This window comes from Herpailurus yagouaroundi, unplaced genomic scaffold (genome assembly GCF_014898765.1).
Source record: "Herpailurus yagouaroundi ecotype Mexico unplaced genomic scaffold, PumYag 100, whole genome shotgun sequence".
In the NCBI taxonomy this organism is placed as follows: domain Eukaryota; kingdom Metazoa; phylum Chordata; class Mammalia; order Carnivora; family Felidae; genus Herpailurus; species Herpailurus yagouaroundi.
Window position 1 is genome coordinate 82378419 of NW_024412391.1, and position 27226 is coordinate 82405644.

Below are 27226 nucleotides of genomic sequence, written 5' to 3' on the forward strand. Positions count from 1 at the left end.
CCGTCACCGCGTCCGCCTTTCCCACGATGCCGGTGCACTCGGTTCCCTTCGGCCATGTACGGCTGGTCCCGGTTTCGTAATTCCTCATTTGCTTTGTCTAATGAAATGTGTCTTCTTCCACTCTGGACGCCAATATAGGTCTAGACCTGTACATAGTGGAAGGAGCAAATCCTGGATTCATTTATCAGGTGGAGGCCTTCGATCCAGAAGACACAAACCGAAGCATACCCCTCAGTGTAAGTCTCCTTGTTGAACAAGAAGGGCTTCTCCAAGCTGCCTTTGACCCAGGAGCCTGGAGCCTCGGCCTGCTGTGGGGGGCCGTTGGGGCAGTGATATGGGAGGACTGTGCTGTCCATAGCACAGAGTATAGGGGGTGTTGGAATGGGTGAGGGAGCTCTGGATACCCCGGATAAGATTCATGGCCCTGTGTGATCTTAGACGAGTTCTTAACCTCTCTGAGCTTCCATTTCTTCCTCTATAAAAATGGAAGAACAATAGCACCTTCCACAGCTGGGGAACTGTAAGTGTTAAATCATGCACATAAAGCCACTTAGCACAAGTGCCTGGCATATTAAAACTGCTCAGTATTTTTAAATTCTAAGTTAATACAAATCCAGCCATATTCTTTAAACTTTTTTTTAATGTTTATTGATTTTTGAGAGAGACAGAGTGTGAGGGGCAGAGACAGAGAGGGAGACACAGAATCCGAAGCAGGCTCCAGGCTCTGAGCTGTCAGCACAGAGCCCGATGCGGGGCTTGAACCCATGAACGGTGAGATCATGACCTGAGCCAAACTCGGATGCCCAACCGACTGAGCCACCCAGGCACTCCAGCCCCCTCCCCACCCCCCCACCCCCCCCAGCTATATTCTTTTAAAAGTAAGTGGAAAATGTGTATCCCAAAGGCCGGCATTAACACTTGTTTTCAAGAGATGAGGTCAAGCTGTTTGGAGCCAAGTTAAAAAAAAAAAGAAAAAGAGTCCCAGAAATTCCAAAGAACAGGAGGAATCCCACAGAGAAAAACCAGAGCCTAGGCCCTGGAACCTTCCCTCACGGTTCAGTCTGAGATCTTGCTTCTCTCCCTTTTAAATCCACTCCCTTAAAGGCGGCTGCCGGTGGAGCTCTTGTAAACGCTAACCTTTGGGCGAAGGAGCTTCTCAGCGTGTCCCCAGGACAGGGATGCTGTGGCTCCCAGCTCTGTCCCCTGAAGTGGCTTGTGCGCCCTGCAGCTGGGCAGTCCAGGTCAGAAAGAAAAGAACCAGAGCCAGCCAGCCAGCCAGCCAGCCCGCTAACCTTGGAGCAGGCATTGCTCCGGCAAATCCCACCTTACAGAGAAGCAAGCGCTTGAAATATGACACTCGGGGAACTGGTAACACCGGGAGGCTGTTTCGGCTGTTTGCTCTGTGATTTGCAGCCTCAACAGGGCTACTTTTTCTAACACGAGGAAGCGAGCCTTGGGGATAACCTCAAGCACTAATATGATACAGTCGGCAGGGTCTGAAACAAAGCTGTTTTAAGATTAGTGGGCACATCTTAAGTTACAGTTATTATCAGAAGATGACCCCTCTGAAAAATAATTTATTCAAGATTCTATTTGCATGAATACGTGGAATATGCAAACACTTAATGGATCCCTACTATGTGCTAAGAGCCACACTAGGTGCTTTAAACGCATACTTATGAGTAACATATTGCTATGTAAGTTATAAATGTGTTGGTCTGAAAACAACAGAAAACTTAATCACAGTGGTGGATGTGGGATTTTGTTTTTCCTCCCATACGAAGTCCAGAGGCAGGCAGGCAGTCCAGGGCTGGCTCATCTACTGCCATCAGAAACCTGGGCTCTGTCTATCTTTCTGTTCTTTCACCCACAGTATGTTGGTTTTGTCCTCTTTCTGTTTGCCTCATGATTACAAGATGGCTGCTGTACCTCCAGGCTTTACCTTTAAGTTCCAGGCAGAAAGAAGAAAAAAAAAAGCAGGAAGGGGTACAGGGTGAAGGGAGCAGGCCAGCCCAGCCTGTACCTTTTTTGGTAGGAAAACAAAGACCCTTCTGGAGCCCCTAACCAGAAGACTTCTGTTTACTCCTCACTGGCCAGCACTGTGTCCTACGGGCACTGTGGCTTGATGGTGACCAAGGGAAAAAGGACTTCAGATGGGTCGGCAACCCAAATTATAGTACCTCATTTATACATTTAGTTCATTTCAACATTTACCAAGAATCCACTATGTGCCCGGCTTTCTATTAGATACTATGGACTCAGAGATGAGTAACACACATCTTTGTACCTCAAGAAGTTTACAGTCTGAGTGGGAGACATTCGTGCACACACCAAATCATTATAATTCAATGAGGTAATTGCTATAAAGTCTGTACAAGATGCAGTGGGGGCAAAGTGGAAGGACTCTCCGACTGCCAAGAAAAAGGTTTATTTTTAAATCCCCATCTTTAATAGATCTTTCCAAATTATACAGAGGGGATAAGGCCATGGCAGTCCCTTTAAAAACACCTCCTGGGGCACCTGGGTGGCTCATTTGGTAGGTGGCTGATTTCAGCTCAGGTCATGATCTCACAGTTTGTGGGTTCGAGCCCCACGTCAGGCTCTGTGCTGACCGCTCGGAGCCTGGAGCCTGCTTCAGATTCTGTGTCTCCCCCTCTCTCTGCCCCTCCCCCGCTTATGCTGTGTCTCTGTCTCTGTCTCTGTCTCTCTCTCAAAATAAATAAAAAAACATTAAAAAAATAAAGTAAAAACGCCTCCTGGATCAGGTTGTTATGCTTTCAGAGCAAGGGAAGCAGCCAGGTGGGTAACAAATACAGCAGGCGTTGCTCCCTTAAAAGAATATGTAGTGCCATCCAAAGAGGTCTGAGCTCAGCCGCAGGGGCTGGGGGCCTGGAACTAGCTGCACCCATAGCTTTCACAGTGTGCTTAGGAGTTATTTGCGGGAGGGGGCCCTTCAAGTGCAGCAGAAAGTGTTAATGAAGTATTTAACACCTGCACTAGAACTAACAGCTGCGCAGAATGTTCCAGCCTGCAGAAGCAGTGAGCATGATGTAGAAAGAACTCTTTCTCAGATTGGAAAGGAATAGCAGTTCAAGAAGTGACACAGCACGGCCTTTGTACTTAGACTTTTTATTCTGGACGCTCTGGAGGTACTAAATGACATATTTGCTCTATATAAGGAGAAAGGAGATGGGTTAATTTACTATTCACAGAACCTGTGCCTTTTAACTTTGGCTATAAATTGAAACCAGAAGAGGAACCTAAAAAAACAACAGATATCTGGGTCCCACTCCGCCGAGAGTCGGATGTGACTGTCCTGGGGTGTGATCCGGGCATCAGGCTTTGCAAGCCCCCAGGTGAATCTCTTGAACAGCCAGGGCTGAAAACCATGGGCATGTTTTCCCAAATTTCCCAAGTATCTCTCCAAGTTTCCCATCCTGTGGGTCTGGGATGGGCCTGGGAATCTGCAACTTTGCCAAATACCCCGGGGGGAGTCTTCTGGTTAGAGAGGCTGGGATGGGTTCTCAGAAGGCGTTCAGGTCCCTGCGTGAGAATATTTGCAGGCTGCTTTTAAAAAACCATGGACTCCTGGAATACAAACCGCTCAGGTGATTCTGACATTGTACCCTTCGAGGACCACAGAACTGAAGAAGCAAGCAGGGGCTTTAATGGAACACCAAAGTAGAGCCGGGAGCTCTGGCACTGTCCGGGCTGCGGCTGTGACTGCTGCTGCCCATGCTGCCAGGAGAGGGGGGGGGTGACATTGGGGGGAGGGAGGCACGCTGGCCTGGCCCCACTTCAGTTGGTCGGGAGCTGCCACCGACCCCCGCAGAGGGACCAGCTGTCCAAGCCGGGGCGCAGGACACAGCCTTGGCCTCATGAGCACCTGTCCCTGTCAGATCTACCCAAGAGCTGGGACTGGAGCAACGTGGATAGGGTCAACTATGCCAGTGTCCCCAGGGGGCCGGACCGTCCCCCCATACTGTGGTGCCTGCCGGGTGCATGGCAGCACCACAGCCAGGATGACGGGTAGGATCCACAGCAAGAGGAAGGGGGCGTGCTCCCCGCACCACCCCCCACTGCCACGATGCTGGCAGCACAGCCTGTAAAGGACCCTTGCAGGGAAGGACGCTTGCAACCTGGGCTCCTGCGCAGGGGCGACGACCTGCAGGTGTGGGGGTACACCCACCAGCAAGGCATCCCTGACGAGGCCTGCAACAGCTACCAGGCCAAGAACTGGGAGTATGACAATGACTGGGAGCTTAACCAATGTGGAACCTGCACGGAACTCAGAGACGGCCATGCCGTCCAGAACTACACCCTCAAGTAGGTTGGCGACTATGGCTCCCTCTCCAGAAGAGAGATGGTGGCAGAAATCTACACCAAAGGCCCATCGGCTGCGGTACAAGGGCGACAGAGAAGAGGGCTAACTACATAGGCGGCATCTATGTCGAGAACCCAGACAGGGCCTACGTAAACTGTGTCATTTTCTTGGCCGGCTGGGATGTCAACCATGACACTGAGTACTGGACAGTCCAGGGTTCATGGGGAGAACCATGCAGTGGGCGAGACTGGATGGATAGTGACCGGCACCTATAAAGATGGGAAGGGTGCCAATTACAAACTTGCTGTCCAGGAGTCCTGTGCATTTGGGGACCCATCCTAAAACAGGTCTCCGGAAGAGCGTGTTTTAAGAAACGGTATCATGTAGGGCCTGGGTGGCTTAAGCATCTGACCGTTGATTTCGGCTCAGGTCGATCCCACAGTTCCTGGGATGGAGCCCTGTGTGGGCTCTGTACTTACAGCTTGGAGGCTGCTTCCTCTGCCCCCCTTCATTGCCCCTCTCCCGCTCGTGCCCTCTCTCTCTCAAAAGAAATAAATTAAGAAAAAAAAAGAAAGAAAGAAATGGTATCATGAACCATAATCAGAGCGGATCCTGTTGTTAGGGGCACTGGGTCGGTACTGTTATGGTCTGAACAAACTAGGGGTTGATATTTCAAAGTACCTGATGGCTGGTCATTGCATTGAGCACCTAGAAGATGTGCCTGTCACATGCAGACTGCTGTGGTGCTGGCTGGAAGGGCACTTCAGAGGGAAGAGTCTAAAAGGGGATGGCTGAGACCCCTCCACCCCCCTGCCCCCAAACTGGCCACTCCCCTGCCATCATCACGCAGCAAACCATCTACCTGGCGAAGATGTGATCCACAAGACAATTATGTGACCTCCACTTCCTTCAATACATGATGTGGTATTTTCTGTTTGGTGACTGTGGTCTATAATGTGATCAAAAGGTGAAAGAGGTCAGACTTATCAATGGTGAATAATCAATGGTAGGGGCTCAGGGAGAAGGGGGCCATTTCAGATTGCCCGAGTGATGACTAAAATACATGACTTCCCACAAGAAACAAAACAAAAGCAAAAACAAGATACCAAAGCATGTGCATGAAGCCACCCCAGGTTGCTTTGTGCCTATCATCTTACCTGATGGGTTCCAAGGAGTTGCCTTGCTGGTGGGAACCCCTGAGGAGGAAGAACGGATTAAAAAATAGCTCTAGGACAGCTCCAGAAACCCCAACTCCCTTAAAATGACAAATCCTGCAACGTCTATGCAGCTTAATGAACTGAAAGTGTATCACAGATAGCATACAAGTGCGGGCTAGTGCAGAGACCTCTGGCATTTGCTCCTGCCTTTTTAAGGAAATTTTAATAGCATGTTGTACATTGTTTGGGCCAGCACCGCCCAATACAGCTGGCATGCGGGCCAGAAATGACTGTGGTGTGTGTCATTTTAAATGTTCTAGTAGCCACATTGAAAAGGTAGAACAAAATAGGTGAAATTAATTTTAATATACTTCTTACATTTTAAATACTCCTATACAAACTACTATCGTTTCTAACCCATAATCAACATAAAAACGATTCATGAGATATCTTTTAACGTTTTTGTGATTTGTTTTTGAGACAGAGAGAGACAGAGCATGAGCAGGGGAGGGGCAGAGAGAGAGGGAGACACAGAATCCGAAGCAGGCTCCAGGCTCCGAGCTGTCAGCACAGAGCCTGACGCGGGGCTCGAACTCACAAACCGTGAGATCATGACCTGAGCTGAAGTCGGACGCCTAACCAACTGAGCCACCCAGGTGCCCCGATTCATGAGATATTTTACATCCTTTGCTTATAGTGGGTCTTTGGACTCATTGTGTCCTTTATACTTACAGCTCACCTCCTTTCAGACCAGCCACATTGCAAATGCTCAATAGTCGCAGGTGCCCGTGGCTGGTGGCTTGTGTTGTTTGGCGCAGGCCTGGATCCAGCTTCAGCTCCCCCTCCCCGTGCACCTTCTGTGTCGTGATGGGGTACAGGTGGAGCACGCTCAGAGACACGCGTTAATACTGGGCTCAGAGTGGTGTGTATGTGAATAACTCCATTTCCTGGCATTTCTCCTCTGGGCCCCCTCCCCCAGCCCTGTCTCTACTTCTTGAAGGAGGTTCAATGAGATCCAACCCCCTCCCACCCAACTCCCATGCTCCACCTCCCCCTCTGCTCGGAAATGGCCACCGTGACTGCAGCAAAGCCTCCTCGGAGACTCTGAGGACGTTAATCAGTTTCGCAGCTGGAGGCAAAGTGATGTAGAGCAGCAATTCCTCCATTAAGGAGCTTTCTCTTGGCCTTTCCATTAGGGAAGGACTTTTGCATAAAGTGAAATGTGCTTTGTCTTCACCAGGGCAGACAAAGGATTAAATTAAAAGAGCAATAACCTTGCTACTGGCTGGGCCACCAGGAGGGCAACAGGGGAAGTAATTCTCTCCCCGCCTCCATCTTGCACATGGCTCTGAGAAGTGGCAGTGAGCTGTGTCTTTCCATCTTCCTGGGAATAAAGTGGTCGTTTATGCCGGGGCCGGCTGGCTGGGACTTTTCAGGGGCTTCGAGCGGCCCCTTGTTTCCGGACGAGCTGAGACCTTTGCCTGGGCCCCGTAACTCTAGTGAGAACTGAGATCTCCCGGCCCAACTCCTGCCCATTCCCTTCTATATCGTTCTGGCAAATTCTGCCCTTGGTGTCCTGTCCCTTGATGTCCCGAGTGACAGTGCCCTTCCTGCTTCCCACATGTCTCCACTCCTACCACACAGACACACACAGACACACACACACACAGAGATACACACACAGACACACACACACAGATACGCACACAGACACACACACACCACGTGCTCAGTGCCCCCCTGGCATCTGCCTGCTAACTCAGGAGTCACTGCCAGAAGTCTTTGCAAAATGAGTTTTACTCCAGGTTCTTGTTAAAATGCTCCACAAAGGAAAAAAACAAACAGTGGTATTGGACTATTCCCCTTCCAAATACATCACCACTGGTGACTGTTCATATGTTGAGACACTTCCTTGAGCGGACGGGGACTGTTGTCCTTAAGATGAGTGAAGCCTGAATCAGAGAGTACGACCCAGGCTGGTTACAGAAAAAGAAAGACGGAATATGAGAGGATAGATCGCTGGCAGCTTTACCAGTAAAGGATTACACATCTATAGCATTCTGAATTTGTAAATATGGCTCTTCTTAAAAACATTCCAATATTTGCCTATAACCCACTTAGCTCACCCTCCTAACAATACCACACAAGCCAAGACAAGTTAAAGGCTTGCAGTAGGATTTTTATGGTGTTTTTTTCCCCTCCTAGGTACCCTTCCTTCCCACTCCTGCCCCCCACCTCCCACCTCTGAGCTGGGATGGGGGGGGAACAGGGATGAAGCCTTTTATACGATATTCATCTTACACTGAAAAATACCACAGGCGCGCAGCATCACATTTATAACTCGCCACAGCCCACTTGGAAGATGGTGGCGCACGCCCTTGGTCCTCCGGGTGGGTCTGGGGGCGTGTGGCTTGCTGAGCTACTGGACTTGGGAGGGATAGGGCTCCTTCCTTCCCTCTGGAGATTTGGCCCCTGGAGGTTGACTGCTCTGTTCTTGGGAGACTAGAGGCTGAATGCTCGCCCACTTGATTCCACTGCCGGCCTGAAAGCAACTGAGGGCCGCAAACCAGCACAGGTTGGATCCCGATCTGCCTCCGGCTCCAGCTGTAGCGAGGGAGACCAGGAGGAGGTGGTGAGCTCTCCCCAGGGAGCCTGACATTTCAGGAAACTGGGCCAGCTTCCTCCCACCCTCCTTTCTCCTGATGCTAGTGGCACAATAAAGGGGGAATGGGGCAGGAAGCTCGGGCTCTGTTGTCTTCCACACTGAAGCCTTTGTGTCCCAGAGCAAACGGTAGCTGCCAAGGGGCTGCAAATAGAGAAGCCTGGGGTGGTGGTAAAGGAATATTCCCAGCGGGGACACTGAAGCGCTTGTCTGACAAGCATTTGTTAACCGAATTGATCTGATTACTCAGGACTTTTCTTAGCCAGTAGTGGAGCAGAGAGGGGGTGCAATTGGTCCTCATTCTATTTAATTTCTGTTTTCCAAGAATGAATATCAAGGGAGCAGCTTTGATTAAACAAGCCTTTAAAAAGGGGAGAGAATGCCAGGTTTTACAGAAAGCTTTGCTGAGTTGCTGGCAAATGGCCACATGACACAATATTTTTAGTCTATGGATATTATCTCCCTTCTAAGTACAAGCCTGCTATTCCCATTAACACAAGCTCGTAGGTTCAAGGATAAAGGAAATTAGCCTGGTGCTAAAAGAAAAAAAAATCAGGATTCCAGGAAATCAAACTCTTAATATAAATGAAAAAGTAATTCCCTACGTTCCTGATCCTACAGTCGTCACCGCTTTCTGTCTGCTGCTGGGTTTTTCCTGCTCGCCCAGACATCGGCAGGACTGGGGAAGATTTCATACTCCAGCCTAGCATTACCCAAGTAAAACAGCTTTTTTTTTTTGAAGTTTGGCAAGATTTTTGTCATTGTTGTCGCCTGCTTTAAAAAATTTTTAGGGTGGGGATGCTGGTCTTAGATGGGAAATAGGAAAGAGGAAAACCCCAATATTTAACATTTAACAAATATTTATTTTTATTTTTTAAAGTTCATTTATTTTGAGAGAGAGACACCCAGAGAGAGAGAGACAGCATGAGGGGAGGAGGGGCAGAGAGAGAAAGAGAGAGAGAATCCCAAGTAGGCTCTGTGCTGTCAGCACAGAGCACAGAGCCTGATGTGGGGCTTGATCCCATGTACTGTGAGATCATGACCTGAGCTGAAATCAAGGATTGGCTGCTTAACCGACTGAGCCACCCAGGCACCCCTTAACAAATATTTATTGATTGAAAAAAATTTATTGAGCATCTATTATGTGTCAGACACTAGAGATAGTAATGAATAAAATGAAGCCCTTCCCCTCATGGATCTTACATTCTAACCAACAGTAGTAGTTTACCTGTATTGGGCGCTTACCATGTATCAGGCACTGTTCTAGAACTTTACATGATAGCCTGTTGGACATGCCCTATTATTATTACTCTTTGTTGCATAAGCTCTCACAGCTGGAAAGTAGTAGAACCAGGAATCCAACTCAGCAGTCTGGCTCCAGAGCCACCACACTTGACTCTTCTGTTCTAGATGGGTCTGGGTCCCCCTTGTCTGTTCCCATATCGTATCCTATATTTATCTCCCTGTGAGCATGTCTCTCACATCTTCTTTTATGTTCCCCCCATTGACAATCGGCTTTTGGAGAGTAGGATGTGTGTATCATCTCTGTAGCCTGAGAATTTCTGCTATTGGAGACTCACCAGAATGGGAGACCTATCTTCCAGAGCATTAAACACATTGGAAAGGCATCTTGAATCAGGTGCACATAGTAAACACCCCCCATGGCTCTATAAATCCTGCCATCCCGTCACGTACAGCTTGAGCCTCTGATCTATGGGTATGTGAGGATTCTCTGCAGGGAAGGCTCTGCTCAAAGACACAGAACTGCTCTGTGTGTACAGACAGCTGCAGGCCTAGGCAACTGCTGCCCAGGCTATGAGCTGGAGAGACAGTGGGGGCTTGGGATTTAAACATCATACCTTTGCGTGCTGCCAAGCTGCTTATACAATTCTGGGGACTGGAAGAAGGGCGTTCCTTGGTGCTGCCCAAATATTTCCCCTTAAAGATGGGTAAGAACCAGCAAGAAAGCCTTAGTAAAATAAGCCCTACAGTAGAATGCTGTGCCATCATTAACCAATCAGACTGTAAGATAAGATTTAAGAATATGGGGAAGTGCTCCAGACACAAATGAAAAGAACAAGAGAATGTAATTTTGACTAGAGCATCATCTCAATGTTCTGGAGGGTATAAGTTTGCATAAAAAAAGAATTGGGCTACCTGGGTGGCTCAATGTGTTAGGCGTCTGACTCTTGATCTCAGCTCAGGTCTTGATCTCACAGTCATGAGTTCAAGCCCTGTGCTGGCCCCTGTGCTGGGTTCCATTCTGGGCATGGAGACTACTTACAAAACAAAACAAAACAAAACAAAACAAAACAACCCAGAAGGCTATTCGTGAAAATGATGGGATTTTACAGGTGACTAATATTGGGTATTTTTTAAATACTTTTCTTTCTTTCCTAATTTGTGTGTAAAAAATATGTTTTATTGCAGTCAGGGAAGTGGTTAAAAACCTTCTATTGGCCCCTGATGAGACCTTTAATCTGTTTTCTGTGCATTCTCTCTCCTATGGGGAGCTCAGCTGTGATCACACGACACAGCAAATCGCCAGGTTGGAAACCTTGGCTGTGTTTCCTTTGATTCTAGACTTCAGGGGCTGTGGCTCTGATTGCAAAATCTCCACTGATTATTTGATCCAGAGACCTAAGGCCTTTAGGATAGATCCTGTCTCATCCTACTAGGAAATAATGAAAGCTTCAGACCTTAAAGCCCTTTGGAACAAATGGCTATAAATACGTAAGCCTCGAGTGTTGCTGTGGATCTTCACATGTTCAAGTGTTCACTCTGATTTAACCCTCACAATAACATGGAGGAGCACTTGGTGGTCTTCTCCATATATTATAGGCAAGGAATGGACTTGTCCCAGATCCTGTGGTGAGGACCAGAACTTGGACTCAGCTCTTTTGATCCAGGTCCTTTGTCTGCTTTGTTGACTCCATGATGGGAGCATAGAAGCAGTCTTGATGAGCACCCATGGGTAGCATGGAGGTGGTCCTCCTGTGGGCTGGCCCTGAATGGGCTGTGTAGCTAGTCCTGCAGTTGGTTCCCAGGTAGAAAGAGTGGTGGTAGGCAGGGAGTCACCAAGAGAGCTGGGCTGGGCACTAGGAGCCATAAAAGATGAGACTCTTAACTCCCCAAGATGTGCAAGGACTTGACCAGTGGCCATAAACCTGAGATCAGATTCTAAAATAGCCCTTCTATAGCTCCAAACCACCTTCCAATTTGGACTTGAGGCCCTGTTAACTTTCTTTTTTCTCTCCCACCTGTCCCTTCCCTTTTCCCTTCCGTCATTTCAGTGAACAAGGTTTGTGAGCGTTTTTGCACCCCACTATATCCTAATTTCTTTTAAGGGTAGAGACCAGATCTTGTTTACTTCAGTCTTGTCCTATTACCTAATGCATGGTAGCTGTATTTAAACAGTGTTGGCTAAAGCCAAGACCTAGACTGAAAGCCAGACATCATCCTGAGAAGCAAACATGAGAACATGGCAACAGGGATAGGGAGACTAGACTCAGAAGCAGAGGGCATTGACAGGACACCCTTATGCTCGTCTGTAATTGAGGCAGGACCTAGGGACCAGCTCCTCGGGGTGTGGTTGCTCAGATCAGAGGCTCAGAGCAGCAGATCCAGAGCTTTCTTGGGTCAGGAACCGGTAAGTCCAAGAACTATACATTGGGCCGCCTCCCGATGCATCAGGAATGTTCCGTGGGCCAAGAATATAAAATGAGATTTGAACAAACTAGTCTCCAGGGGAAAGATGAATAGGTACTCTTAGTTACATTCTTTGCTTCCTTGTTTTTCAGTATTTCCTGATATCCCCCTCAGTGAACTTCAGACTGTCTGCTAGTGGGACCCTCTTCTCCACAACAGAATTTGACTTTGAAGCAGGACACAGAAGGTAGCCTTTGCCAATGACCTTGCTTGAAGGACTATTTATCTGAGGGTCCAGGAGCATGCATCGTGCAGCTTGAGGGCAGTGAGGGAGGCCCTGAGTGGTTTGCTGCTTTCCTGCTGAGTTCAGAGGGTAGTGAGTCCCCAAAAGAAAGAAGGAATAAAATTCTCTGGAAAGCCTCCTCCCCGCTCCCAAATTTTCATCTCCAGATAACAAGAATGGAGGTGTGGGAGATGTGTCTCCAAGAATCTGGAGGCTTGCCTCAGGTGCCTTTCTGGCTTGGGAGAGGTTGCCATCAGAGCTGTTTTCTGACATCACAGCAGCAGGGTGGAGGCGAGCAGGCAGCTGAGGAAAGAGGTGAGGAGAGACCAGGGTTTGAGGATGCAAACACACAGGGTGACAAGGGTCCAACCCAGGTTTGGCTCTTGGCTCCTTGCCTGGTCTGAGAACCAGGCCAGTTACTTAATCCATGGGAACTTCGGTTTCCTCACATGGGCATGATACCTGTTTGCAGGGATATCGTGAGGGACAGCAGAGATCCAGTGTGCAACATGGCAGACGTGAGCAGCCCCCGGGGAATAAGGACTATGGGGTGAGAGAAAAGTGGAGGCGTGGGTTTTAGAGGCGAGGAAAGAAGGGTGGGCGTGGCAGTTCGGACTCTGTGTGAGCAGGTGAAGGAAGGTGGCCAGAAAGGAGCAGGCTTCTTTCCCCCTCCCCCCCTCCCCATTGCCCCCCCCCCCCCACATTCCGTTTTAAGGTAATGTCAGCAAAGCTTGATTCGCTGACACGCAATGTTTCCCTGCCAGTTTCTACCTCACTGCTGGAGTAAGAGATAGCCAAGGGCTCCAAGCTTCCACGACGCTCCACGTGAATATTGTGAACATCAACGATGAAGTCCCTCGCTTTACCAGGTAGGCCTGAGGGCGTGCAGGGCTCCGTGGGCCACAGCCATCATCTCTCCCAGGCGGCCCAGCTCTCTCAGACGCATTTCATACAGGACAGAGGGATAGTTCCCCGATAGGAAGCCTCCCGGGCCTCCCCGGCCCGGAGGAGACACAAGAGACCTGAGAGCTTCAGTGTCCGCTCTCCCTGAGCCTCTGGACTGCCACCTTCCACCTTGGCTCCCCTTTCCTCCGCATCGGGGATTGTGGGTGAGCTGGGGAGGGAGGAGGGGCCGGACACGGTGCCCCTGGAGTGCAGCTGGCCACTGGGCACGTGTAAAAGGTCCTTTTATAATCGACTGTTCAGCATGAATAATAGCAAGATCCTAGGGCACGCGTCGTCAGTCAAGACTCTATAAAGACCACTGGTAGAACGTTATCCTCTCTGACCGAGGAGAGGTCTCTTTCGATGATACTTAGGAGGCCTGCCCACTGTGGGGTGCTCTAAGTGTCTCCCGCCACGGGCCGGGGGGATCCAGAAAAGAGATGTGGCTGTATCTGGCAGCTCCTACTCCCGGCAGAGGTGAGGTGAGTCTGGTGCGGGGAGCCTGTGGGAATGGGCCTGCACCAGCCCAGGCATAAAGGGGAGCCCCAAGCCTGTCATAGGTAGGGGTTTAGGAGGGGAAGGTGGCATTCTGAGCTAGCATACGACCCTGCAAACAGCCTGGCTTGCTGGTTACCAGACTCTTCCTGCCCCAGTTGCTGAGGCGGGTTCCGGAGCCAGCCATGAGGAAACTGACAGAACCACCGGCCTGCTAAGTGCTAATAACTGATTTAATGGCTGTGAATAAATTCAGCTCAGGAGACTCCACCAACGAAAAGCCACTGGGCCCCAGAACTACATGGAATGCTTGCAGAAGTGTTCTGAGACTGGAAGGTATTAAGGCCATCCCATTCGCAGGCCAACCTGCTACCATTTGGCAAAACACGCCACAGTTGTGAAACTTCTGGATGCTAACCGTCTGCAGCCCTGTTGCCGGATGTCAACGTGGAGGGAGCGACAGCAGATACACTCCCACATAACGCTTCCCATCAACGTCCGTTGCCAGGTTAAGCTCAGAAAGATGATGCAATGCATTTCTGCTGACGGGTTCCTCCAGGAGCACAGTACAGGCAGTTTATAAATAGCTGTGACATCCCAGCCTGGATTTAGACTCAAGTATTAGCCAACACAGCAATGCGGATTTATCAGGAACCCCCAGAGGCGGGTGACGGCCGCAGGGCCAGAGCCAACGTGTTCTGCAATGTCACCCCCACCTTCCCATCTGTGAGGTGGGGGAGCAGGCTAAGGGAATCGCAATGGGGAAAACGAGAAGTTCTCCCAAGGCGCAGAACTATCTGGTTTGGACCGTGTCTTCCAAAATAAAGCAAGTGGCCTCAGCAGAAAGAGAACATGGCTGGTGACAGGGACCCCCAGAAATAGGTCTGGAACTCTGGTTCTCATTTTTGGAAATGCACCTGTTGGGCCCCATTCCAGACAGATAGCGTGATCTTTGTGACCATTTAAGCATTTTGTAACAAATCACTTCACTCCGTTTCAAACAGCGATCCATGGGTGTGGGTAGGGATGGGTCTGCGAGAGACTGTCCCTGGAAGCACGGGGGCAGAGTGGCTGTCCTGACTCTGGTTCCCGTGAGCCATGATCCTTCTTTCCCCCCAGAACCAGTGCTAGGACCACCCATTAAGTTACTTAATTCAGAATTAACGCAATTCAATCCTCGAACTGACTCAAGTACACGGAATTGGAATGTGACGTAGGACTGTGGAATGTGGAAACAAGTCTTCTATCTTTACCCTTTGGTGAGGTCCTGCAATCAATACAGCCAAAGCAGGTATTGTTTGCGTTGCTGAAAGCGGCTCACCATTGTCTCCCTGGGTGGTGACAAACATCTGAATGCTTTGTGGACTCGAGATGTGTACTCTAGGATTCTGCTATTATTACAGTCAAGCACGTTATTATAAAAGTACTTGACTTCTATTTACTCTCTACATAGCAAGCACAATGCTTGTTGGTTTTTGCAGAGCACTTTACCTTAGACTTGGGCAGTCTGTCCCCTGCTGCCCATTTCTTTTGTATTTACCCACTGTCCTTTTCAACCTAGGGTCTCGCGGTGCACACGCACTCTATGCACTTACCGCAAAGTCATTTGTAACGATGAAGCCATCTGAGGCCATCCGGGATTCATGCCCCTCCCTGCGAGTGTGGCCATTGGCCCTTGTCTCCCCCTCGTCCAGGTCCTGGTGGTCTGGTGTTACAGCAGAGGAGGGTGTGGGAATGTAAGTGATATCAGAGCTTAACCCTGTCAGTAGCTGCGGGACACCTGGCTTTGCTGCTCTTGAATAGATCTCAGCTGTGGGCTGAGGGTAACACCTCCATGTTCAATGATATTTTATACCTACTTGGGTCATGGGTGCCCAGACCAAATAAACCAAAGATTTTGCCTTCTGCCAGCCTCAATATCAGGTCAGCAAAGGAGAGAATGGTGTGCCTGAGGAGCTCTGCACTCACCAATAGCCTGACTGGTTCCCTTCACAGAGACCGGATTTCCTGGAGTGCCCAGCATGGACCAGATGGGGCTGCAGAACAGGGTGTCTTAAACAACTGCACTCTTGACATTTTGAGCTGGATGCTTCCTGGGGTGGGGCTGTCCTGTGCGCTGTGGTATTCAGCAGCGTCCCTGGCCTCTACTCCCTAGATGCCAATAGCAGCCCCTCCCCCTAGTTGTGACAACCAACATAATCACCCCCAGCTGAGAACCACTGTCTTAGAAGGAAGAAGGGAGGGTAGGAGGAAGAAGATTCTCCTCCCAAGGTGTCCTCTGTCCTATGACAGGTTGGCTATCTGTGGTTGTCACCTCTGCTGTTTCCTTACGAGAATTCTTTCTCAAACTTAAAAAAAAATTTTTTTTAACGTTTATTTATTTTTGAGACAGAGAGAGACAGAGCACACACAGGGGAGGGTCAGAGAGAGGGAGACACAGAATCTGAAACAGGTTCCAGGCTCTGAGCTGTCAGCACAGAGCCCAACACAGGGCTCGAACTCAAGGACCGCGAGATCATGACTTGAGCCAAAGTCGGCCGCTTAACCGACTGAGCCACCCCGGCGCCCCAGAATTCTTTCTCAAACTTTAAAGTGCATACAAATCCCCGGGCAGCTTGTGAAAATGCAGATCTCGATTCAGTGGTCTGCAGCTGGCCCGAGTTCTGCATTCAGATCCAGAATCCCCAGGGAGCCTGTGGACCGTGCAGTGACCACACGTTAAGAAGCAGAGGCAAGGTAGCACAGAGGTCCTCGCAATCTCTTTGTTGGAAGTTAACGGAACCCACTCAGAGTAACCAAAGAAAAAAACAGAACACCTTAGAAACAGGGACTCTCACATAACGGACGTAGGGGCTTTGGGAGCTGGGGCTACCTCCTTCTCCCCTCTGGGTCCGGTTTTGTTTCCTGCCCCTTGCCCCTCACACCCCACTTAGCTATTCCTGACCCATCAGTAGGCCACCCTCAGATTCACTGAGAAGGGGGTCAGGCAAGTAAATGGATCAATGGGCAGCCTCCATGAGGCACTGGGAGGGGAGAGGTGGAGAGCACTGTGGTGGCCTCTTGGCCTAAACAAGATTACTGTCCCCCCAACAATGGGGTGCACCAACAGGAGGTCATCTTGGGAATGTTGTCGGGGGTGGGGGGCAGGCTCAGGACTCAGGAGGAAGCCCCGGTGAGGAGAGCCTGGTTGCAGCCTCTCTCTGCCTGCCTCTGATGCTGGCTGAAGGATCCCTCTCCTTTCTCTTCCCTCTGGTCCCATCTACCCTACAGAGAGGATGAGCCAGAACCGAAGAAAAATTCTGAGCTCATGAAATGAATGCAATCATTTAAACCTGAAATATAGAGTTCCCCTCTAAAGGAAGATCCCACGTGGGAAAATCCTAACTTACAAAACTGGTAAATCAGAGGTGATTATTTGCCCCACTGAAATGATTTCCCTCAGCAAAAAGATTTCCTGCAGGGTTATTCCAAACAATAAACCTTCCTTGGTGCATTCAAAATTACTCAATGTACCCAAGTTGTGTAGTTAAAAGCTTGAACCTCTCTGTCTTATTATCAGCCTTTTCCAAAGACAGTGGGAGTCTGAGGAAGATGGGTGGGTTGGCGGTTTGGTATCTTGTAAGAAGTCATCCATGGAGGACAAGTGCACTGACCTTGGCTTCTGCCAGAGGGGGGCTCATTCCTCCGTTCAGAGACCTGACCTTAAGATAAATGCAACTCAGAAAGGTGCACAAGTTCTGTATGTAAATTCTGCCTCCTCAGGCAAAAAAAGGTGGGGTGGGGGGGCGCCTGGGTGGCTCAGCAGGTTGTGTCCGACTTCCGCTCAGGTCATGATCTCACAGTTCATGAGTTCGAGCCACGTGTAGGGCTCTGTGCTGACCGCTCGGAGCCTGGAGCTTGCTTCGGATTCTGTTTCTCCCTCTCTCTCTGCCCCTCCCCTGCTTTCACTCTGTCTCTCTCCCTCTCTCAAAAATAAACACTAAAAAAAATTATTTAAAAAAATAACCAAAAAGACAAAGAAAAAATAAAAAGCGTTTGCAGTTTATTATCACAGCTTCCTGTGCCAGCCATAGGGTGGGAGTCAGGAATCTGTTAGCTGTGGACATTGTGTCCAGATGGATTTCGTAAAATAATTCAGGGAGCTTTTGCACAAGAATTGCAGAAGGAGAGAAGATGGCTGGATAGGCCAACTATCCTTATTGCGAAAGATGTTAATGCCCCGGCCGATCTGAAAAGGCATCAAGCGTGCGCGGAGTCAGAGGCCGAGGCCACTGTAAATGGTTGCAGTAACAGCGTGGCACTTTCTTCGCATCCACAGGGACGGGAGCTCTGGAAATACAAAAGCCGGCCACCCCTCCTTTCAGCTGCTGAGTTCTCTTTCTGAGCGAGCAGATGCAAGTTCAAAAGCTCAGTGCTATATTTAGCACTAACCAAAATACCCACCTCCCAGACTCCTCCCTCCCGTGCCCCTGAAAATTAGCTGTGTCTGCTGTATTTCTGCTCCAGCCCAGCACGAGTGTACTCGATTCCCGAGGAGCTGGATGCGGGCACCATTGTGGCCAATATCACAGCTGAGGACCCCGATGATAAAGGTTCTACCAGCTTCCTTCTCTACAGCATCACCACTGCTAACAGCTATTTCGTGATCAACCAGTGTAAGTCACACACACACACACACACACACACACACACACATACTCATTCACCTTTCTGTGCATCTTTAATCTAGCCATTTGGATTGTTTTACAAATATTTTATCTGTCTTTTGGTCTGGGGCATGCCTTTCTGTCTGGAGTATTATAACTTACCAGGGTAATAGGTGTATTAAAAGCAGCTGGCAGAGGGGCGGGGACTCTGAATGGGGGCCCCAGGGTGGCCGGCTATATCACGTCACTACTTCACCGTTGAAGCAGGTGGGTATCCAACAATGGATGAGTGCACTCTCCTGAGGGTACCTTGAAGTCTTCTGAAAAGAGAATCCACATCAGCACTGTCCAAAATAAATAGAGTGGAAGCCCACGTATGTAATTTTTTTAATGTTTATCTTTTGAGAGAGAGAGAGAGACAGAGTGCAAGCAAGGGAGGGGCAGAGAGAGGGGGACAGAGAGAGGATCCCAAGCAGGCTCCGAGTCATCAGTACAGAGCTTGATGCAGGGCTCGCACTCATGAACTGTGACATCATGACCTGAGCCGAAACCAGGAGTTGGATGCTTAACTGACTGAGCCACCCAGGTGCCCCTGCCCACATATGTAATTTTAAAGTTCAGTAGCCACATGTTTAAAAAGTAAAAATAAACAGGTGAAACGAACTTTCATAAGGCATTTTATGGAACCCAACACATCCAGAATATTGTCATTAACATGTAACTAATATTTTAGAGTTACTTGTGGCATATTTAACATGATCATTTGTTGTACCGAGTCTTTAAAGCATTTTGTACTTACCACACATTGCAATTTGGACTAGCCACATTTTAAGTGCTAAAGAGCCACATGTGGCTAGTGGTTACCATGTTGGACTGCATCAATCTAGATCAATCTCCTGGGTTGCTGGGAGTTACTTTCCCATCTAAACATGCCAGTGTGGAGAAGGAGAGTTTCTGCCTCCTGTGTTAGCCATCTTTTATTGGGGTCTTAGCATACACCAGGTGCTATATCCTAGGTGATGTACATGTATTCCATCTTAAGAACTCAACACAGCAAGCCAATACGCTATCGTAATCCACACTTCGTAGATGAGGAAAATAAAGCTTAGAGAGAGACTTGGGCAGGGTAAGTGACTTGTCCAAGGCCTCACAGCTTGTGGGTTGTGAAGCAGAGATACAGATAGACCAAAGGCTGTGGCTCCAGAGCCCCCCTCCTAGGCTACACCACCTCTTAAGCTTCTATCACGTCCTTCCAAAGGACTTCACTTTACATGATTTTGTGGAGCCCAGCATCGGACAATCCCAGAAACACAATGTGCTATTTGCCACATAGGCTTTACAGCAAAGGATGTCTGGTCCTAGGAGAGGCAGGCCAAGGCAATAATTGTGCCCTGTCTCTGAAAACTTTCTAGTGTCCTGTCATCAAGGACCTCATTTGTCTGATGGTATAGCGATGAACAACCATGGCTTAGAATTCTGTTCACTCTAGTATTGCAAATGCAATGTTTAACAAATGCAGTGGGTTTTTAGAGTGTATTTATTAAGACTCTGAAAAAAAATTAAAAAAAAAAAGTCCATGAGTTCGAGCCCTGCATCAGGCTCTGTGCTGATGGCTCAGAGCCTGGAGCCTGTTTCAGATTCTGTGTCTCCCTCTCTCTGACCCTCCCCCCATTCACGCTGTGTCTCTCTCTGTCTCAAAAATAAACGTTAAAAAAAAAAAGACTCTGGTCGCAAGTAACAGAAATGAAAGCAAGCCAAACCAAGCTTGAGGAAAAAAAAAAAAAAAGGTAGGGGACACATATCAGCAGGACCCTGGGTAGCTCATGAGGCACAGGAAAGGTGTGAACCAACTCTGCCCCGACCACCCTCGCAGCTAGAGTTCTGGTCTCTGACCTGTAACTCCCCTGTTAGCCTGACTTGTGTCTCTCTGTTACACATTCCCCAGTAAGAGAACTAGTGGGTCAAACTGGAGTCAGCTGGTCTGGTCAGCTATAGGTAAGGAACAGCTGCCAGGGGCCCAACCCTGAAGTTAGAGGTGAAAAGTTCTAGAAGGGTCAAGCTAAGCACCCCGATCAATGTCTAATCCAGGAACTTACATGAGTTTGTAAACATGTGTTTGTACAAAGGGTATTCTCCATGCAAGCCAGTCCTCCTATCACAATGATCATTCCAATCGCCTTCAAGTCTCCAAAGAGTGATGTCCTTGCATTTGCCTCCTTAGTGACCGGTACGATCCAAGTGGCCCACAGGCTAGACCGAGATGCAGGTCAATTAAGACAAAATCCCACCATTTCTCTGGAAGTTCTGGTGAAGGACAGACCCTCAGGGGGTCAAGAGAATCGCATGCAGATAACCTTCATTGTGGAAGACATTAATGACAACGCTCCTACGTGCACCAAGTTCACCTTCAGGTAGTCACGTGCGGGGCGGCTCCCCTCTTTGGTGGTCCTCAAACTTGTGGCTTCTCTGACAGGAATCAAAGAATCATGGGCACCTGGGACAGGCCTCAAGAACGTAAGCCAACATACTTGAGGTGTCTGATTTAATTGATAGGTTTTTCTTTCTTGATCCTTTTTTTCTTCCTTCTCTTTATTTTCTTTCTTTTTCATTGATTCCTTCCTCCACTTTTGTACTCTGGCCAAAAAAAAAAAAAAAAATTCTTGCTCTCTTCTATAGCGTGTTCACCTTCTTTGGTGAAAAGTACCACGGGGATTTGTGAGACCCTCTCTGGAGTGTGCCTTTTCTTTATTTTGCCTCCAGTGGCAAGACAGTGCTGTTAGCAGTTATAATAGATACTTGACACTTAGGATCAGTAGCCGGGAGCTCCCAGAGAAACACACCGCCAGGAATAGGAATAAATCAAACCAAGTATTTACTTAAAACAAAACAAAGCGTCTAATTCACCTTACACAACTTAGTTGCCCATACACAAAAGGCAACCAAAAGGGGGGAAATGCAGAAACAAGTGATTTTGCACATTTTGACCTATTCTTTGTGTCACAATCTATTCAGTGTTAGTTAAAAATAAGGTCCCTTGGGGTTCCTGGGTGGCTCCGTCAGTTGAGTGTCCGACTTCAGCTCAGGTCATGATCTCACAGTTTGTGAGTTTGAGCCCCACACCGGGCTCTGTGAGGATAGCTCAGAGCCAGGAGCCTGCTTTGGATTTTGTGTGTCTCTCTCTCTGCTCCTCCCCCACTTGTGCTCTGTCTCTCTCAAAAGAAAATAAACATTAAACAAAATTTTTTAAATAAAAATAAGGTCCCTTGTGCCTGGTTCAATACGCCTTTTTGAAAATGGCACTATCTCCCTACTAAGTATTTTGTCTAAATGCCATATCAGTATTCCCGGGGTTACTTGCTTCTCTGTGGCTTCTTACTTGCTAGTCTCCAGTCTTTGGGAACGATGAAGGTGGCTCCTTATGGGGGCGGGAGGGCACCTCCACAGTGACACTGGTATCTGGAGAGTGCCCTACATCTGGAGCAAGGTTCAATCACGTCCAAGCAGGTCCCCTTTTCAGAGGTCCCCACGGTGAGAGTCCTCCTCTGAGTTCATTTTGACAGGTTTTGCAAGGTCACTTTTTAAGCTCCAGGTGACTTTGGACACAGATCCAATCTATAGTGTGGCCATGCAAAGGACAAAGGACCCTAGGACAAAGGACAAAGATTGTCAAGGGTTAGCAATAGAAATATAAATAAATTCCTTTATTATGGGTATGAACGTCTCCCTGTTTTCTCCGTTGGCATGCCCAACATGATGCTAAAATTCAGTGTGGCCTAGAGTCTGGTATCAGAACAATTAAACCCAGTTTTGGACACATCCTACTTGCCTCTTCAGATCCAGCCTCCACACTACCCCACCCTGCTCTGTGGGGGGCTGACCCATGTGGTTAGCGCTTGGCCTCCTGTCCTGCAGCTTCTGGTTGGCCAATGGGAAGCCCTGGAATAAGGGGCAGAGTAAAGTCGGGGTATTTACCCATCTGGCTCCATGCCTGTTAGCTGGAAATGTCCCCCCACCTCCTGAAATCTCCATATCCTATAAGCCAGTCCTCTGCACAGCCATCTGTCTCTTTCCAGCTTCAGGAACTGCTCCCTCCACAAGCTCCTCTGGGCCAAGAGGTGGTAAAGGAGCTCCACTCTTAACCAGCCCTGAGAGTCCTGCTCTTCCCTTGGGATTTCCATAAACCCAGTGTGTGCACCTTTGTAATAGGCCCTTTACCAAACCCTCCTAGAATTATCCTAATTTGCCATCTGCTGCCTGCTGAGGCCCCCATCAAGTCAATAATAGCCTTGACCAGGTGATAGGTTTCTATCCCAACCCTAACCTAAGAGTCTGTTTGATGGGTGGGAATGGTTGCCTTGGGTAGTTAGGGTTGTGACTTCCACACTCTCACACGCAGAAATGGAACCCACCTCTGGTAACCGAGTCTGGGCCCGGGGGATGGAGCAGAGATGACATGTGGGGTCACACTTTCTTTGAAAATTGAAATCTATGCTAGCACTCTTGGGTGGCTCTGTGCACCCGGGGGTGGGAGGATTTCCTGTCCTAATGCCCTGTCCAGCTGGGTCCTCCCTGCTCTTCTTTGCTCCGCTACCATGAGAAGTGGAGGGTGTGGGTTGAGGTGTCAGAACTCTGAGAAGCAATGACTGCAGAGGACCACGCTGTCTCCAACCTTCCTTGTGCACTTCCTCCCCTCCTGGTGCACTTCTGCAAGCGCGTCCTGTGGCTTCCTGCAATCCAGACTCCCCCGGCATGTGGAATGACGGTTTGCAGACTGCATTCCATAGCAGCTGGCAAAACCACAATGTGAATATTCTCGACTGTCCGGGCAAGCCCATGAAGAGCTCTGTTCTTGATAATCTTCTCTCCAAATTAGCCCTGAAGGTCAATGCCAGGGAGTAACCGGACTAATGGTATTGATGACTGAAGTAGCTCTAAGCAATGTCGCTCCTCAGGGCTTGTCCAACCTGCAGGTAGCCTGTGAAAGCCGAGATGTGAGGAGGGGCCACAGAAGGGCTCCTTCTGCAGTCCCGGAGGTGGAAGTCTCTATTCCAAAGACCTGGCCCCATTTGCAGACTCCAGGGGCATCACCCACCACCTACTCTTACCACCTTCTCCACTCCCACCATGCCAGAGCACCCGGGCGGGTCAAAACCACACAGAACAGGACGGTGCAGCCACCAGCTCTGACAACACATGTCCCTGAAGATTTATTCCTTCTTCAGGGCTCTTGGCATGGTCCCAGCAGGGGAGTCTGGGAGAGCAGGTAGAAGAGAGTGGGAGGGCGCCAGCATGCAGTGGGTCCGAGGTAGGTGGCGGTGTGCCCAGCCCCCGGCCGCCCCCTGGGTCACACGGTCCCCGCAGGCTCTCTGGCCGGCCTAGAGATGGAGATAGCCCTTAGCGCTGAGGCCCCTGCGGCTTTCCCAGGCTGGTGATGAATGAGCCCTGGGCCGGGAGGAGGCATCAAAGGCGCCGTGACAGCCCCTGCTCTGGTTGTAAATTGTCCTGCGCTTGGCTGAAGGCGCTTCGCAAGCGGTTTGTGAGCCAGAGGCAGAGAAGGTCAGCACACTCTGACTGCCGCTGGGCCAGTCACCTTTGCGTGGGGAGGGAACGTGGTCAGATGGCTGGGAGCGAGGGCAGCCGGCCTTTGAGGCAGGGCTTGATGAATGAGGGGGAAGCGGCTTTCCAAGTCACGCATTTGGGGGAAAAATTCCGACCATCAGGGAAGAATGAAAACACGCTAGGCAGCCCTGAGAGGCGGAGTGCGTGACAGGTCTGGCTTCGGGATCCTGGATTCCTTGGATGATGCATCACCTTGGCTTCCAGAGAGTTGGAGTTGAGGTCCAGATCCCCAAACTGTCTGTGGGCCTGAAGATTCACTGATGGGCCTTAAATAGAATTTACTAACACAGACAATAGAGAAGCATGCCTGCCTGGACCAGCTTTGTTGGACAGGTCTTGAAACCACTCTGAACCACTCTTTCTTCACCTGTAAAATGGAGACAAGAATCCAAAGCTCTTGAAGGTCAGAGAATTAGAGATAGTGTTTTTTTGTTTGTTTTTTCAGTTTTGGTTTTTGGGTTTTTTTTAAAAACCTTTTTTTAATGTTTATTTGTTTTGAGAGAGAGAGAGGCAGAGAGAGAGAGAGAGAGAGCATGAGCAGGGGAGGGGCAGAGAGAGAGGGAGACACAGAATTCCAAGCAGCACAGAGCCTTATGTGGGGCTCGAGCTCACGAACTGCAAGATCATGACTTGAGCCGAAACCAAGAGTTGAACACTTAACCAACTGAGCCACCCAAGGTGCCCCTTGAGTTTTTTGTTCGTTTGTTTGTTTGTTTTGAGAGAGAAAAAGACAAAGAAAGAATCTTAAGCAGGCTCCGCACCCAGCATGGAGCCCCACACAGGGCTAAATCTCACCACTCTGAGATCATGTGACCTGAGCTGAAATCAAGAGTCCAATGCTTAACTGACTGAGCCCTTCAGGCATCCCTAGAGATACTGTTTTTAAATTGCTTGTCATGATACAGTATATAGTTGGTGTTTAATAAGTGACACCTATTCTAAGCACTTATGAATAAAACTATGACTTTGTACAGTCAAGACAGGAATGAAAATATTTGGACCCCAATTCTGCTGAAACAGAGGTTGTCTTTGCCAAAGATGCACCTGTCAGAAAAAATGCTTTCCAGGAAATAAGCCCAGTTATCCTCAACAGCCCCAAACCATCCTTGCTGTCAGATGTTTCTCTTCAGACGTCTGTTGAGCCCAGATCCCACATTAGATGCCATTAAGAGATGATGTGGGGGAGCCTGGGTGGCTCAGTCGGTTGAGCATCTGGCCTCGGCTCAGGTCATGATCTCTCAGTTCGTGAATTCGAGCCCCATGTTGGGCTCTGTGCTGACAGCTCAGAGCCAGAGTCTGTTTCAGATTCTGTGTCTCCCTCTCTCTCTGTCCCTCTGTCCCTCCCCACTCATTCTCTCTCTCTCTCTCTCTCTCTCTCTCTCTCTCTCAAAAAAAAAAAAAAAAAAAAACTTCAATTAAAAAACACCCCTAGGGGCCTGGGTGGCTCAGTCAGTTAAGCACCTGACCTTGGCTCAGGTCATGATCTCACCACTCATGAGTTCGAGCCCCGTGTTGGGCTCTGTGCTGAAAGCTCAGAGCCTGGAGCCTGCTTCCAGTTCTGTGTCTCCTCTCTCTGCCCCTCTCCCACTCATGCTCTGTCTCTTTCTCTCAAAAATAAATGAACGTTAAAAAAAATTAAAAAAAAAAAAAAGAACACTTCTAGGGGCACCTGGGTGCCTCAGTCAGTTAAGTGTCTGACTTTGGCTCAGGTCATGATCTTGCGGTCTGTGAGTTCGAGCCCTGTGTCAGGCTCTGTGCTGATAGCTCAGAGGCTGGAGCCTGCTTTGGATTCTGTGTCTCATCTCTCTCTGTCCCCACCCCTGCTCATGCTCTGTCTCTCTCTCTCTCTCTCAAAAATAACTAAACATTAAAAAAAAAAACACACTTCTATTGGGTGAATGATACTAAGGTGTTAGGAGATGCTTTTAGGACATCAGAGGTATTAGAACACAGGTGGCAGAATACCCAATTTTCAAATCATGGGAAGTGAGGCGTGCAGGGGTCCAGGATTCTCCCTAACCAGGTCATAAACCCCTGGCAGGCAGGACAGAATTTCTTTTTCCCTATTATTCTTCTTCACAGCTGCGCTAGTCTCCTGGGTCAACATTCATTCATCCAACAAACATTAGTGAGCATGCCAAGAACAAAGCAGACAGAGGTCCCTGTCCTCATGGATCTTACTTTCCAGGAGGGGAAATAGGAGATAAACAGTATAAAGAAATAACCATGTAGTGTATTGGAAAACGATCATGCTAAGGACGAAAAATGAAGGAGGGGAACAGGAAAGGGAGCAAGGGGCGGGAGAGGCTGACATTTCAGAGAGGGTCACCAGGGTGGCCTCCTGAGAAGGTGACACTGATTGGAGACTAAAGGAAGTGCACATGTGAGCCATTTGGACATGTGGGAAGAAGGGCATTGTGAAGCTAGTGGGATGGCCTGAGGCCAGAGCATGGGGAGAGTTCGAGGACCACCAGGAGGCCCAAGGTGGGAGCAGACAAGAAGCCTTTGAGCAGATGAGCTCAGACAGGTAAGGCAAGGCAGGGGCGCACATCGGGAAGAGCCCCCTAGATCAAAGTGAGGACTTGGAGTGAAATGAGAAGCCATGTGGGATTTAGGAGCAGAGGAGTGAGGTGACCTGACATTTTAACAGGATCCCTCCGGCTGCTGTGTTAAGAATAGTCTGAAAGGAGGGAAGGGCAGAGCAGGGAACCCATTAGGCGGTAACCACAATGACTACGGACTGGCTTTGAACAGAAATTAAAGCAGAGGTGTCTAGCCCAGGGCCCCTGTCAGGAGCAACACTCAATCACCATTTGTTGGGGGAAAATATTGAATCGTGTCTTTTCGCCAGCATTATGGTGCCTGAAAGAGCAGCCAAGGGGACGTCGCTCCTGGACCTGAACAAGTTCTGCTCTGACGATGACAGCGAAGCACCAAACAACCGATTCAACTTCAGCTCGCCATCTGGAGTGGGGGTTAGCGGCAGATTTTCACAGGATCCAGCTGGCTCTGGGAAAATCGTGGTCAGTTCATGGTCGTTGCCTCATTGAAAGGGCATCGGGGGAGCTGGTGTGATATGCCTAGTGCTTTTGCTGCCCCGTAGAGAGCAATTTCCAAGGTAACTCCCTCTCGAAGCGACGGTAACCGGTAACCGACAAACTTAATAGTGACTCTGGTTTCCCCATTTGCTCTTTATTTTACCCAAGTTCCGGGAATCATTTGTTATGCATAGTTGTGCCTGGGGTGCTAAGGACTGGATTCTTTCCTGAGATTGCAATTTGGCATGTCTGTTCAGTGCGGTGCTTGCAGTCACATTAGAGCCCTCTGGGCTTGTGCACTTTTGTTTCCTTGAGTGCCCGTCTCTGGCCCAGAGAGGTGTGAGGGGAGAGAAAGCCAGCCCAGGGCCCTGAGTGTATCTTGCCAAATTCAGCATCGTGCAACCACTGG

General features: G+C 49.1%; 1 protein-coding gene and 1 pseudogene across 1 annotated transcript in view; both read left to right on the forward strand.

Moving 5' to 3' along the window:
• CDHR3 (cadherin related family member 3) overlaps positions 1 to 27226 on the forward strand; it is a 102511-nt gene that overhangs the window by 55909 nt on the left and 19376 nt on the right. The window contains exons 4-9 of the mRNA XM_040471598.1: positions 139 to 236; positions 11944 to 12038; positions 12839 to 12943; positions 18021 to 18169; positions 20382 to 20571; positions 26631 to 26802. Coding sequence (XP_040327532.1) covers positions 139 to 236; positions 11944 to 12038; positions 12839 to 12943; positions 18021 to 18169; positions 20382 to 20571; positions 26631 to 26802 — 809 coding nt within the window. The remainder of the gene's footprint in view (positions 1 to 138; positions 237 to 11943; positions 12039 to 12838; positions 12944 to 18020; positions 18170 to 20381; positions 20572 to 26630; positions 26803 to 27226) is intronic.
• On the forward strand, positions 3019 to 4666 carry LOC121028953 (cathepsin Z-like; annotated as a pseudogene).